The following is a 15,943-nucleotide window of genomic DNA, read 5'->3' on the forward strand; positions in this document are numbered from 1 at the left end:
AAATCCAATTTTGACTGACTTTACAAAAATGTCCTGTTTGGATATAGATGAAATTTACAGAAGTTTAAACGTTACTATAAATTGAAAATAAAGAGCATCTGATCAAAATACGAAGATTTTAACCGGTTATTCCTCTCTCTTAAGGGGCTACTGTGTATTGTTTTCATTCATTAATCAATAGAAAGAGTATACACAAACCTTGATCTCTAAAATTTCTTCACATGTTGCTTTATCAAGACTGTAACTGGAAATATATTTCAAGAAAATTTACACAACAAGTTTTAAAAGTCTCAACATGATTTTTACTTTTATGCCAGTTTAATAAATCTATAAGCCAATTTATAATTCTTGATGTTTCAAGATAAAATTTCTAAAGTATCTAGGAATGACATATTTATAAGATTTATCTGAGAATTTGAAAATTTCCCATCCAAAAACCAAATTCCCAACACACTTGCCATATTGATTAAAAGTCAATCATTAAAACTCATTGTCTTGATGGTAAAACTTTTTGAGAAAGGAAATTTGCAACCTCTTGTCGAAAGATGGCATTTTAAGCCTATAATCCTAATGTGAATTATATGCTACACAAGTCCCAATAACTCTGCTTTTAAAGAAAGAAATTTCATGAAATACTACATGGCATGTCTATTGTAAATGCATGAAGATAGGAGGCACATTGGGAAATTTAGTGCTAAGAGAAATCCTGTTTGATCTGAGAAATGCTAGGTTAAGTAAACTGACTTGATAAGTTTGGGGGTTATTTTTCCCCATTAAACACCTATTAATATATCATGGAAATACTCTTCCGTTTTTCCAATGTTTTCAGTCATTCAAACTTAAACTGAAACAAGAATTAATTTATCAGGTCACTTTCATCTCAGATTATGCTTCTTAAATTGGAGATTTCTAGGTAGAGTAGCTCCAAGCTAAACTTGACACATTTTTCTAAGAATGTTAATTATAGCTGCTAATAACTTTAAATAACATTTTATATTAAACTGATGTTTATTATATATATAAAATGATGTATTCCGGAATAATATTGAAATTTCAGAATACGTTTTAATATAAAACACAAGACAAGAAATTTTTTACTTGTGTCCAATTTCTTTGAACTTTTCATTCCTTTGTCCTTTGACATCAAGCTGCTTCACAATCACTAATTTTGGGTAACTAAGATCAAGACATTGAAAGACTTTGGCAGAGACTAGAAAGGTGGAAGGGAAGTAACTCAAGCACAAAACTGTTTTGGTAGAAGAGATGTGGTTGACTTGCCATCAACAAATATTTACTCAGCACCTAACCTGTGCAAGGGACAGTGAGTTCCCTTGAGACAGTGGAGCAGGAATAAGAAGAACAGGAAGAAAATATTTAGATTTAGTCTTCTGTTAAATCTTTAAAAAGAGCAATTACCAACCCCTTCCCTCCAAAATACATTTTTTGGATTACATTTATTTTAATCAGTCCTTGATTGCCTCTTTACAAAGTATTTTTAAACTATGACTCAAGTGACCAAAAAATATCTACATACCATCAAATTCTAACTAACTTTCAGCATGTCCTTCAAGATGCTCCACTTTAATGCCCCTCCCCTCCAAATTTGTCACCTTAGTGCAATTTCTCATTTCTTTCATTCTCTGCATGCTTGCTTTCTTGGGAGCCATTGTCCCTCTGCCCTACTACTCACTTCTCCAAACCAGGCTTAGACTGCAAACTCCTGAGGGTATAAACCTGGACTTCTTCAGTAACTCACAAAAGAATCTAAAAGAGGTTCTGAACAAAACAGATACAGTGTTTGCAATGCCTTACCAGTCAGTAACGCCCGAAGACTTTGCTGATTTACTCACTGGGCTCCACCTGTGCCTCCAATATACTCAAACTATATTCACAAAACATGTATGCTTAGATCTAATCTATACTATATATTTTCAACAAGTTTCTCCTTTGAGAACTATCCTACCTTCAACTGCAAATTTATTAATTCTTCTGTTGCAGAAACAATGTAAAAAATCCCTTTAATAAAGGGGTTTAGCAAAATGTACAGTTTTGTAATGTACCGTGAATCCCCCCGCGCCGCCCCCTGAGCAAACGGTTCCCAAGGGAAGGCTGCAGTAAATTCCATCTTCTTTGCATAAAGTTAATCTGCTAGACTGAGGTAGAACACTAAAGAGAAAAAGCTTGTATGGCAAGTTCTAAATGCTGCGATAAAAGAAAAGCTAAAATGTGGGAGCCTGAACCTGGTTGGTTGACGTCGGTGCGAGCGCTTGCGAGTCTCAAGACCGCGCAAGACCGCGCAAGACCGCCTCAGCGCGTCGACCACCGGCGCCCCTGCCCTCTCCGCCCCGCCGGCTCCCGACGCTCCTCCTCGCGCTCCGCTCGCCCACCGCCCTCTCGAGCCCGCGCTGGACCTTACCTTGCGTCAGGGCCAAGAGGCAGTAGTGAAACAGAAAGCCCTGGGGCGTGTTGCAGCGCTGGAGGCATTGAGGTTGGAAGGTCCCCCACCCGCAGGGCCCCTCCTCAAACTCGGACAGTGACTCTGGCCGGGGCCGCTCCTGGGAGCCAGCGGGAGTTACTGAAGACAGAGGTGGCTCCGGGGACTTCTGGGGGTCCTGAGGCTCCTGTGGCTGCGAATCCTCTCTCCGGGTATTGGTGGACAAGACAGAGACCTCGACGTTAGAGGGCGATGCACACAAACGGCGCGGGGTGTCTGGACTGGAGGCGACGAAAGCCGGGTTCTCGATACCTCTGCAGCCCTTCATGATCCGGATGGGTTCTCCCGACTCCAGTGCGTTGGAGCAGCGAAAAACCGGGTCCCGCTCTGGCTCCTCCTCCGGGCAGGTGGCAGCGCCCCCGTGCGGGGAAGACTTCCCGCCTGCCGGTCGTCCCTCTTCAGGGGGCTCTCGCCGCCGCCGCTGGGACCCTCCTCCTCCAGCTCGCGGACGCCGACGGCGCAGAGCGCGGGCGTCTGGCCCCGCAGGCTGTGCAGCCGGCGCTCTGCCGCGCCTCACCTGTCGTCGCCGGGGCCAACCGGAAAGAGCGGCGTGGACGCGCGGCCCAGCTGCCACGAGGTGATGGGGTGAGGGCCCCCAGCCCCACACACTCCTTCCCAGAGCCCAGGGACTGAGAACCAGAGGTTCAGTGGTGACACTAAAGCTCCCCCTGGGTGCTGCCAGGAAAGCTGTAAACACAGTTACATCAGGAGATCGGTTTAAAAAAAAAATCCAGCTGTTTTCTTCCTCTGCCACCTATCAAACCAGGCTAGGTCTGGACTCCAAGAATCAAGCAGCCTCCGATACAGTACTTTGGACTGGATTCCACGAGCGTCATCGTAAGACTTTTACCTATCTTCCTCCCTAGAAACGGAAATCCCCCCCCTCCCTTCATCACCACAGCCATGGGCATCACAGCATAACCACCTGTTAGCGTCCACTTCCCCAAAACTGAAGGAATAGAAATTAAGGAACTTTAAAACCATTTATGTGTAATATTCTTTCTGGTGTACATTGCATACCTAAAATTAACAACGCTAATAATCGTGTAAATAATTTCTACCTGTGGAATAAATAAGAAAACCCCTTTGAAGAACTCAACATCACTATGCTAATTGTGTTTACAATACATTCATTCATTCATCAAAATATATTTGTTTCCTGGGTGCCAAACACTGTTCTAAGCTCCGGGGGTTCAAGAGAGCACAAAAACTGACAAGTACCCCTCCCTTTATGGTGCTTACATTCTAATGGGAGACAGACAATAAATACTAAATACGTATAGTACATCACTACAAATGCTATAGAGGAAAGTAAGCAAGGACAGGCTAGAAAGTGTGTGTGCTGGGGGAAAGGGAAGAATTTGATGCAATTTTAACTAGGGTGGTCAGGGGAAGCCTCAGTGAAAAGGTGACATTTGAGCAAAGACACGAAGGAAGCCTGCTGTGTTGAGGAAATAGAATGGCTGGGGTGGAATGAGATGGTTAGAGAGGGGTAAGGGTTGAAGGAAGGTAAAGGGGTACGTCTGGGGTAGGGAATAAGTGATTGGGGCCAGACCCTGTAGGCCATTATAAGGACTTTGGCTTTTATGGTGATTAAAATACGAAGATTTGGAGCTGAGGACTGACATAATCATGATATGATTAGATTTTCAAACGACCCATTCTCTCTCCCCTTCTGAAGATATACTAATTGCAGACAAGATTAGATACTCTTCCAAAGTCATATAGCTAGTAATATAGTTTAAATAAAGACATTTTAAAAATTATGCATCACAATCTCAGAATGTTTATCTTTCCCTAAATGAAATGTTTATTCCTAATAGGGAACATAATAAAAACCACACATATTTTCTTTTCACTATGTAATCAGGGCTACATAGACAAAGCTGTTACGCTTCATAAGACTGCAGATTGTTAGGGAACCCGCTTCCTCAAATCTAATTATTGGTTATAAAACATCTCAAACAATATGTCTGGGCTACCTTTCGCAACGTTAATACAGGTTTCAGATGTTACTGGATATTCTATTGCTATATGATATCATTTTCAGTACACTAGTACTATTATTCATTTATAAGGGCCCTTTCATTCGAAAGTTCGAGTACTTCATTAAATATGAATTAATCATGCTATCAGGTTCTAGAGAGAGTTTTCAAGTCTTCCTATCCTCATTTAACATCTGGCTGATCGCCTGCCCAAGAAGCTACTTCTAGATTCAGTGCTAATACCTCTCAAATAGCAATGATTGGTAGCATATTACGGTCATATCCAAGTGTAGCCTTAAACCCAGAAAAAAGAATACGGTGATGGAAAGGTTTTACCTCTCATCCTGAAACAAGGTGTTTCTATTTATTTCAACTGTAGACAGTAGGCTCATTTAAAGTGGCCTAGAGGACTGCTTTTCAAACACTATTCCTTGTTAATGAAATAAATTAGAATTCAGAAGAAAGAAAATACACAGTGCATGACACGTAAGTACTATTTTGTGAAAATTTTGTTTCATTTATATCTGCCTAATTTACTGAGTTAAAGGATTGAGATATAAAATAGTTACCTTACTTTGAACAGACATATATCCTGTTCTTTATTCCCTCACAGTCAAAAATGTCTAGACTGGCCTAGAACTTAGGGAAAGAATAGAATTAGGAACTAACATGCGTAAAATGTGTGTTGTATATCTCATTATTAATCCTTACAAGAGCAGTATCTATTATTATCTACATTTTACATATTAAAGAAATTACATTCCAGACAAGATTAGATACTCTTCCAAAGTCATATAGCTAGTAAATGGCCAACCACTTATTAAGGATTTGAACTTAGTTCTCTCACGTAGATATCTTCCTTGGAGATAATCTTCCTTGGACTTTGCATTTTCTCTTTTTTAATTGCCACAGCCTGTCTCTGGGGTTAGAATTATTGCATAGCAATTCTGAGAAATCAAGACTCATATTTACCTCATGCTTATGAGATTTAGAAGACTGATTCTGCTCTGAATTCCTCAGATTTTGAAGATATTCAAATTAGATAGACTTGGTTTGTAATCCTCCTAGGCTTTCTATTGAAAAAACTTTCAACAAAAAGTGGTGTTTAAAGGTGTAAATAGAAATGATCACCATTTTATCTATGAAATACGCATTCAACCAACCAGCAAAGTTTGCTTTGATGAGATGTACACACAGTCATGGCTGAAGACTATTTTGCAGCTTTGAATGAACAAATTCAAACTATATTATCAAAATCAAAGTAGCATGATTGTCATGCCCTTAAATACATACTGTTTAAGGAGAAATCTCCACTCTTGCAGTGTTAGAGTAGAACTTTGTTGAAAATTCGCAAACGTGCTGTTGCTTCATCTTAAATACTTGCTCTTCCTGAAAGCGTTATCAACACCACTTTCCTGTTTGCTTACATACTTTATGCTGCAATGATAGTAGGGAGGGGGTTCAGGTTTGCAACAAGGACAAAAAACAGAACAACTTCATAAGTCTTGTCTCGGATAATTCTGTGGAAAAACTGTCATTTTAAAATCCTGGTCAAACTAGGGTAAATTTCAGAGGGTAATTAATAAATCCCTATTCTTTCAGCAAATTTTATTTCCTATATTTTAAAGGGTGGAGAAGGTTAAAGTAAAACTCCACCAGTATACATAGGAGCAGATGTCCTTGTCTATGGCTGTCACTTTCTGGGCTGTGCAGGAAGTCTTCCCTATCAGGAACTGGATCAACCAAGGTAAGGTGGCTTAATAACAGAAGGTTTTAGAATTATCCCACTAACTCCCCTTGCTCTGATTCCACACTTAAAACCAAACTAATGATTATATTTTTGCCTTCCATGTAGCTATGCCTATTGGATGAAAATGTATTTATATGCCTATCTTGAGTACTTTATCATATTCCTTTCTGTTTGGTCTTAATACTTTATTAGTTTCCTTCCAGTTTCAGATTGGATGTGAAACCTTTAGCAGTATAACACCGACTCATAGAATATTAAGTTGAAAGTTTCTGAATAGAAAGATGGTCAGATGCAAATATTGTTGAGGTAATTTAAAATCCCAGCATTAAAGATCTATTAGCACCGCTAGTCTTATATTAACTAAATAAAAACATAAAAGCAATGAAGTGAATCTAAGTGATCTTTCTAGTATTCTTCCTTTATCTTTTCCATTTTAAATGCTCTACAAAATGTACATTGAAAAATAACAAATTATATCTAAGAAAAAAATTTAATGCTGAACTAGATTTTTAATACTACTTTGAATTGCAGTTTCATCAAAAAATATATTTATATTGAGAAGAAATGTAGCTGTATTTTTCTTTTAGTAATACTAGTCATAAATCAAGAGATACATCCATAAACATGACTGATCATAATTTTAAAAAACTGTAAACATTTAATACAATAATCCCATAAGAAAGCTAACTTAGTAGGAAATGAAAAATAAACTACCAGTGCAAAATACACTACATAGTATCAAGTTAAGTTTTTCACTGTTATATGATTATTACTATAATTACTCAAAACACCGTAAACTCTATAAAAGCTACTTACAATACAAATCTCACATTAGATCTAGTGAAGAAAGTATAATTGGATTTATATATCAAGAAATGCCTTAAGTTAGGAGAAATTATCCTACTGTAAGTTAGTAATTAGCATTATTTCTAAAACATATTTCTGTTCGACTCAAGATCTGATTTTGATGCCTGGAAACAGTCTTCAGCATGCTATGATTCTGTAGGATATACCTCATCACATTGTTGTCATCATGACAAAGTGCTATCCTTACTGAATAGAGGAACAGCCATACTGCCACTATTGATGGTCCCATCACACCCACAATTTAACCACTATCTGTTGCTTAACAAAGGAAAGGAGATCATGAAGGCTGTTAAAATTTAGATGTATGAAACTATGAGACACTAAGGTATCATTTGTTCCAGAAGCCTCCTTCTAGCAAGATTACTGTCAAATACACCCCAAACTCAATGACATCAGAAGTAGAAAACAGGCAAATAACAGATAAAGTGATAATGATGAGTGAGGAATTTTCATATATTCTTTTAGAGTAATTTTTTCACAATTTACTGGGAGTTGGGAGGAGTCTACTGTGAAGTTGAGTGAGCTAGCAGGTTACTATTAATTAGCAAAATTATTTACTTGTAAATACAAATAAGAGCTTTAATGAACAGAGTTCAAGGCAGTAGACATAGATAAAACAAAACAAAAACAAAAACAAAAAACCTCTTACATTTCTACTTTACAACTTGTGAAAACTCTCAGAGCTTGCTCCTATAGGACAAGGACAAAGATTTTATGCTTTACAAAAGAGATATGAAAATAGAGAATTGCTTAAATGAGTATCAGAAAATTCACAGTGTCAGCTGTCTCCTCTGACTGAAGAGGAGGGACAAGGATCTCCATACCCCAGCTTATCAGGGGAGATGAAACTTTGCTGGACTAGAAAAAGAAAATAGTACTGAAGGACTGTAAGAAGTAAAAACGTATGAGGCAGTGCTAAAACAAAGACAATTTTTTTAAATGTAAAAAAATATATATTTAAAAAACTGGCATTAAAAGAACAGCCAATGAAGGGGCTTTCACTTCCAACCAGGATGAAGTAACAGAGGCTGGATTTAACCTCGACTTGAAACACACAAAAGAGAAAAAACATATGAAGGAAAAAAGATTTTTCAAGACACTGGATATCAGGTAATGAAGGACAATCATCTCTAAGAGATGGGAAGCAAACAAGGTGAACAGTTTACTGCCTTGAGAGAGTTTTCAAGTGATGGTGTGGATAGAATGGGGCAGGATGTGAGATCCATAGAAAACCTAGCAGACTCTGAATGGAGGAGACAAAGCTGAAAGTACAAGATGGCTAGAATGTGCAGGACAGAGCACTGGGGAGGAGAAAGCTGGACAGAGTTGATGTGCAGAGGATCCCCTCTTGTATTCAGCAGAATACAGATAGCACATGTGTATGAAGAAACTATCCTAGTGTTGTGGAAAAATATGTTACGGCTCAGTGTTATAGCTTGGTGTTACAGCTCAGTAGTGACAGCAACCTGGACCCCAGCGAGAGACCAAGCAGCACTCGGAGAGTTGGAGAACTCAGGTTTATTACGCCAGCAGGCCCAGAGGAGTTAATACTCCAAGCTCTGGACCCCATCTGTAGGTTTACACAGGACTTTATAGGCTGCCCATTTACACTTTGCAACATCATATGCAAATAAAGTATAACAGAAGTTGACCAACTAGGAACAAGCTTTGTAGAAATAGACCAATCAGGAGGGAGAGAAATAACCAATCAGGAGTGAGAGAAATAACCAATCAGGAGTGAGCTCAGGGAACCAATAGAATTTTAGGGGTAAGTAAGCCGTTTCAGAGGCAAAAAGTGAGATAGAGCGTCCTGATCAGGGAACCAGATAGTGCTGGCAGGAGAGTAGTGGCCTGGGGGTCCTGCTGGTCTTTTTAGTGGGCTTCCCGCCTCACTAGTCCAGGGAACAAACCATATGAAATAGAGGGACAGTGGCCAATTCAGACATGGCAACATAAAGGTGAAATAAAAAAGCTTTCAGACATTAAAAAAACAAAAAACAAAAAACAAATAATTCATCACCCAGAGCGCCTGCACAAGTTATAGAAGTCCTTCAGGCTAAAGAAGAGTGATGCCAAGTGGAAATAATGACATACAAAGCAATAAAGAGCACCAAAAATGAGGAAATGGAGCTTAAGACCCACAGAGAAATATGTATGATTTTTAAAAATTATTTCAGTCTCATTAAAAGATAATTCATTGTATAAGCAAAAATAAAGAATTATTGTAGGATTCATAAGTTATATAAAGGCAAAATGTATGCCAACAATAATGGAAAGGCCAGGTAAAGAGAAATGGAAGTGCTATTGTAAATGGCTTGTATGTGAAGTGATAACATGTCAAAAATAGAATATGATGGTGACATACCATGAGCCCTAGAGCAGCCTCTAAAACAGCAACAACAATTTAAAAAAAAGCCAAGAAAGAAAAGTGGAATCATAAAAAATATTCAATTAATCCAAAAGGAGGCAGAAAAAGAGAAGAAAGGTAATAAAAATGGGTAAGACAAAAAAGAAAACAAGTAACAAGGTGATGATTTACACCAAACTATATTAATCATCACACTAAATATAAATAGGGAAACATTACAATTAAAAGGAAAAGATAATCAGGTCTGATGCAAAAGGCAAGAACCAATTAAATACTGCCTACAAGAAACACGGTTTAAATATAAATGCTAATGGGCTAAAAGTAGAAGATTGAAAATGATATGCCTATACTAATAAAAAAAAAGCTAGACTGGTTACATTAATAACAGTCCAAATAGGCTTCAAAAAAAGGACATCTGAGATAAAGAAGATTATTTCTTAGTGATAAAGGGGTAGGTTCATCCAGAGTATTTAAGAATCCCAAACAATTATGCACTTAAAAATAGTGTCTAAAAGCATGAAACAAAAAGTGACAGAACTGCAAGGAAAAAAGGCATATCCAGTTATGCTCAGAGGTTTTCATACTTGTTCTCAATAATTTGTAGAACAAATAAACAGAAAAATCAAGAGTATAACAGACTCAAATAACACTATCAACAAACTTGACCTGACACTTATAGAACTTCCCTCCAATCGTGGTAGTCTACAGTCTTTCAAAGTGCACATGGAACATTTATCAAGATAGACCAGATCCTGAGCCATGAGAAAAGTGTCAGTAATTGTTAAAGGATCCAAGTCATACAAAGTATGTTTCTGATCACGATGGAATTAAATTAGAAATCACTAACAAAGATATCTGGAAAATCTCTAAATATGTGAAAACCAAGTAACACACCTCAAATAACTCAGAGATCAAAAATAAAGTCAAAAGGAAAATTAGAAAGTGTTTTGAACTAAATGAAAATTAAAAAGAATCAGAATTTGCAGGATGACACTAAAGCAATGCTTATAATACGCCTGTATTAAAAAAAAAAAGTTCTCAAATGAATTCAAATTCTACCATAAGAAACTGAAAAATAAAGAACAAATTAAACCCAAAGTAAACAAATAAAGGAAATAATAAAGACCAGAGAGGAAATTATTGATACAGAAAACATGAAAACAGTAGAGAATTCAATAAAACCCAAACTGACTTCTTTTAGAAGATAAAGAAAATTGATAAATCTCTAGCTAGACTGACCGGAGGAAAGGCACACATCGCCAATATCTGGAACAAGAGAGGTGATAATATTACAGATTCTACAGATACTAACGGTATAGTTATAAATAACTTTATGCCTGTAAGTTTGACAGTTTGGATGAAATGAACATAATCTGGTAAGTCAGATCACAAAAGAACTCTTAAGAAGTGATGATCATCCAAACAAGCCTAAGTCTATTGAAGAAATTGCATTTGTGGTTTCGAATCTTCCCACAAAGAAAACCTCAGGCCCTCTGACTTTGGTGGTGAATTCTACTGAGCATTTAGGAGAGAACTAATTCCAATTCTAGGCAAACCTTTCAAAAATCAAAGATAAGGGAATACATCCCAACTTATTCTATGATGCCAGCATTACTCACCATTTATCGAAATTTCACCGTAGCGTCTACCAAAAAATATCTTATATTCATAAGGATATGATAACTAAATGTGGGGTAAATGACAGTTCAGTTAGTACTCTTTGCATTGCTGAGGTAGTACAGTCCTTTTTGAGTGAGTGACTATACCAAAACAGTAACTGAATAACAGACTAATGTCAATATAGAGAATTTTAATAGGGGCTGAGAACATTTGTTAGGGTAGGCTATCAAAGAATTCCATGATCTTAAAGCAATAAATAACAATTTCTTTCTGGCTCATGGAAGGTTTAATGTGGATTTTCCTTTTCAGGAGGCTGTGCTGGAATGTTCTCCTTCAAATGATGAACTCAGGGATCCAAGTTCCTCCCACTTTCTAGTTCTCTATGAGGTCTTGTCTTGCAGCAAGTCAGTTGGGGAGAGAGTGCAAACCTTTACACTGCATGTTTCTGGCCAGCACCGAAACAGATCTAAGGGCACTTCTGCCTATATCTTACTGACAAAAACCTGATCCTATGCCTAGATGCAGGGGGAGCACAGTATGTAGTTGTGCTGTATGCCCAGGAGGAAAATAAAACAATTTGGTAAATACAGCATTGTATCTGCCACAAATATTACAAGTACTTTGTGTAACAGCATCAGGATCCACAGACTAAAACCATGATCCATATCTAACAAGATAACACGGGTTTAAAAAAATTCTAAAAACCAACTTGTATCAAAATGGCAAAATAACAAAGATATGACTGAACATCAACTAGTTAAAATATGGATCGAATGTGTATGAATTTGAGACATTAACTGAAGTATGAAATCCAGGTTAATTTAAGATTTTCTCTCTGCACCATTCAGACTATCCTGAAATAATCGTATTCAGTCTTAATTGTTGCACCAGGAGAGCCACTGACTAATGGGCACAGGCCTAAGGATAATATAACTAAGATGGAAAGAAAATCTGAATTTTTTCACATTATAATTAGTTGAAAGAACTAGGAAAGTTTATCCTGAAGGAACGATATAGGGGTGAAAAGAGAGTTGTCATAAAATATTTGAGGGCATCATTTGAAACAGAAATCATACTTATTTTTTATGATTCTTGAGATTAGTATAAGGACCTTTAGAAGGAAAATGAGAGCTCAAAATAAAGAAAATCCTTTATAAATAATTGGAGCAATGGTTCCCAAAATGTGATTGAGGAACCTCAGGGACAATCTGAGATCTTATCAAGGAATCTGCAAGTTCACAACTTTATTTAAAATAATACTAGGATGTTATTTGCCTTTTAGATTCTCATTTTCTTACCAGTGAACAGTGAAGTTCTCCAGAGGCTACTTGACATGTCAAATCACAAAAAAGAAGATGTTAGAACCCCTTATAGAGCAAGACATTAAAGAGATTTGAAAAAAGATAAAAACCATTTTATTTTTCTCACTATAATTTTTGAAAATATAATTGTTTCAACTTTATTGAGGTAAGATTGACAGATAAAAATTCTATATACTTAGGGTGTACAACATATTTTAATATATGTATACACTGTGAAATGATTACCACAATCAAGCTAACATACCTATCACCTCACCTTTGTGCGTGTGTGTGTACGTGTACGTGTGTGTGTGTGTGTGTGGTATGCGAACGCTTCAGGTCTATTCTCTTAGCAAATTTCAAGTGTACAGTGCATTAGTATTAACTGTAGTCACTATGCTGTACATTAGGTCTCCAGAACTTATTCATCTTAAAACTGAAAAAGCCAACATCTCCTCTTTCCCCCTCCCACCTCCTCCAGTCCCTAGTAGCCAGCATTCTACTCTTTGTCACTATGAATTCAACTTTTTAAAAAATTACACATATAATTGAGATCATGCAGTAGTCGTCTTTCTATGTCTAGTTTGTAATTATCAAAAACTTAAAATGTTTGTTAATACCTAATGGGATTATTATTGTTATTTTTAATGAACTAATTATTTAAATACCTTATTTTAATTTCTAATAAGTCAGTGGATTGCAGATCTATTAATCTCTATCAATAGTCATAGCTCTTTGTGATGCTTAGTAAGTTCTAACAGTATAAATGGATTGTGAGACAAAAAAGTTTAAGACCCACTGAATTAGAGCTATACAAAATGAGATAGATTGCCTCAGTAGATAATAAATTCTCTTTCACTGGAGGAGCTAGCTGGTCAGTTTTTAGGGATATTGTGGGAAGCATTCAAACTACAGAGATTGGGGTTAGACAACCACTGAACACTTTTCCAAATCTGAAATTTAATGAGGCAAAAGCTCTGTAACCCATTAGTTTCATAAAATATAAACTTGATTAAAATTTATTTTGTCTAACATCCATTTAGTGTCAGAGCCATAGTTAGAATTCTGGTGTCCTTCTCCTAGACAACTATTATTCCTTCCCCTAATCCTATTCCCATAGCTAACAACCTTGTGTTTACTTCCAGGCCTTGGCCAGACAAATAAATGGACTGTGTTCTATTCTAACCAGAACCATTCATGAGCTCACTGGCTAAGATGTTTGTTGACTTTCTTAGCACTCCTTAACTGAATAGACAATAAATGTCTTGGACTTCTCACGTACTGTTTACCCTGACTCTTGCTTTCTATTTATGTCTAAGGCATTCAAAGTACAGGTTAGCAAAGAAAGACAGATTGAATTCTGATACGTGGGTGGGAAGAGAACAAGAAAGAAATCAGGTGATGATATTACCTAGTCTTTGGGTCATTCATGGCGTGGTATGAGTCATAAAACACTAAAGCACAAACAATTGTACACCAACAAATACTTTCCCAAATAATGGACCTGAACATAAAAGGTATCTCAGATGAATGCCATGCAACACTTTCTGAAGGGACTGTAATAAATCAGTAAGTATGGCATGCTCTGAGTATGAAGATACTGCAGGCGCAAACCAGTTAGGTACTCTCATGTAAGTGTCCTAATATTCAAGCATCATTGTTGGTGTCAAAAGTTTGGGTCAATTACATATTCCTTTATAATGTCCATGGTTCAGAAACTTGTACCTACATTTCATTGCCAAAATGAAAAAGTCAAGAGTAAAGGCAAAAATCCTAAGGTGAAATTCAAGCAATAAAATAAAATTGCCCAGGGGATACTTGCAATGACACCAGACAGCAGGGGCTGATCTGAAAAATAGTTTCCCACTAGTCAGCAGGTGTGATTTCATGGTTGTCCCAAACTTAAACAGTAGAGATAATTTCAGTAGTCACCAAAAATGTATGAATTATTATCTGAATACGTAAAGAGAAAGTGGTCTGAATATTATGATCCCTGGTCGTCATATGGTAGGTATGGAAAAGTCTTCTTTTGAATCCTAGAAAACTAAAGGCCAGTATACCATTTTAAATGTTTTGATAATAGATTTGCTTACAGAGAGCTGGCATTGTCATAATTTTCACTCACATACACAGAACTTTCTTGCATCGTTCTTGCAAGTTTTCTATAATTTGCAATTAGACAAAAATTTATTAAAATAAGATCTTATCATTACCTGTCATAAAACACGCCAATGCTTTCCATCATACTTAGGATAAAATAACATCCCTCCCATGGCCTACAAGGTTCTGGAGACTTTAGCCCCTGCCTATCTCTTCAACATTAACTGATAGCATTTTACCCCTTGCTCAGTATACTTTATTCATAAGTTTCTCCTATGTCCTTCACATGGCAAATCTTCTCTGCCTCGTTGTCCTTGAACTTGCTAATCTCTTCCCAAAATATTACTTTCCAGGATCTTGTAAAGCTGATGTTTTCTCAAAATTCAATCTTAGCATAAGTGTCATCTCAAGTAGGCTTTTTCTGGCTTGATTGAAATAATCTAACACACACACACACACACACAAAATCACTTTGCCCTGATTGCTCTCCTTGTATCATTCATCACAATTCACAAACATTTTCCTTACCTATTTATTATTATCTCTCTTCTAAACCAGAATAGTTTCATATTTACAGTTTTAGCATGATAAAGGTTTAATAAACATTTGTTGAATGAATCAATCTGAAAGAGAGCCACAGAATAGTTATCATTATAATTATCATTAGGATAGCTACCATTTATTTGGATAGTAACATGCTAAGTCCTTCATGTATGACGTTATTGTAGCCTTACCTTACCTACTATACACTTACTTTCTATATTCTTACCTTACCTTTCATAGTGTGATGGGCAACTTCTGAAATGACTCCCAGTGAACCCTACCTCCTGATATTTATGCCATTATGTCATCTCCTTCCCTTGTGTGTACTGGCTGGTCCTAGTGACTTGTCTCTAATAAACAGAGTATGTCACAAGTGGTGGTGGTGGGTTGATAAAAAAAATAGTAACTTCACTGAAGTGAATCCTGATGCATACAGCCTTCCAAATTATCAAATTTAATGACACTGACAATGTATACTGATGTCATGTATCCATGATATGATACAATGGAAAGAACAAATTACTTCTGTGTTATCCTTTTCATAATGCAAAACCTCAACAAAACCATGATAAAATATCAACTAATCCAAATTGAGGGGCATTCAACAAAATAACTACCAGTTCTTGTAAAAAATGTCAAGATCATGAAACACAAGGAAAGACTGAGAAATTATTACATATCAAAGAGACTAAGGAGACATGACAACTAAATGTACTGTGACATCTTGAATAGGATCCTGGGTGGAAAAACTGTGAAATCTGGATAAAACTGTACTTGAGTTTTTTTTTTCTTTTAAGTGATATGTCAATTCCAAGATTTGGCTATAGAAGACTATGACTTCCATCTGACTTGTACTTACTCTTGGGCTCTTCCTGCTTGCTGCCCTGATAAAGCAAGTTCCATGATGTAAGCCAC

At 36.9% G+C, this 15,943-nt stretch overlaps 1 protein-coding gene and 1 long non-coding RNA gene across 3 annotated transcripts in view; one reads left to right on the top strand and one right to left on the bottom strand.

Moving 5' to 3' along the window:
* SLCO4C1 (solute carrier organic anion transporter family member 4C1) overlaps positions 1 to 3,467 on the bottom strand; it is a 53,671-nt gene extending 50,204 nt beyond the window's left edge. For both annotated transcript variants that reach the window (XR_010379353.1, XM_064482777.1), the window contains exon 1: positions 2,417 to 3,467. Coding sequence is in view for 1 of the 2 variants with exons in the window: in XM_064482777.1 (XP_064338847.1) it covers positions 2,417 to 2,762 (346 nt within the window). In the remaining variant the exon portion in view is untranslated. The remainder of the gene's footprint in view (positions 1 to 2,416) is intronic.
* A 2,473-nt stretch (positions 3,468 to 5,940) lies between these two features.
* On the top strand, positions 5,941 to 12,467 carry LOC135321068 (uncharacterized). Its single transcript, XR_010380492.1, has 3 exons — positions 5,941 to 6,226; positions 8,109 to 8,206; positions 11,394 to 12,467. It is a non-coding gene; the product is annotated as an uncharacterized LOC135321068 (long non-coding RNA).
* Positions 12,468 to 15,943: the final 3,476 nt, after the last annotated feature.

This window comes from Camelus dromedarius, chromosome 3, assembly GCF_036321535.1.
Source record: "Camelus dromedarius isolate mCamDro1 chromosome 3, mCamDro1.pat, whole genome shotgun sequence".
Lineage (NCBI taxonomy): Eukaryota > Metazoa > Chordata > Mammalia > Artiodactyla > Camelidae > Camelus > Camelus dromedarius.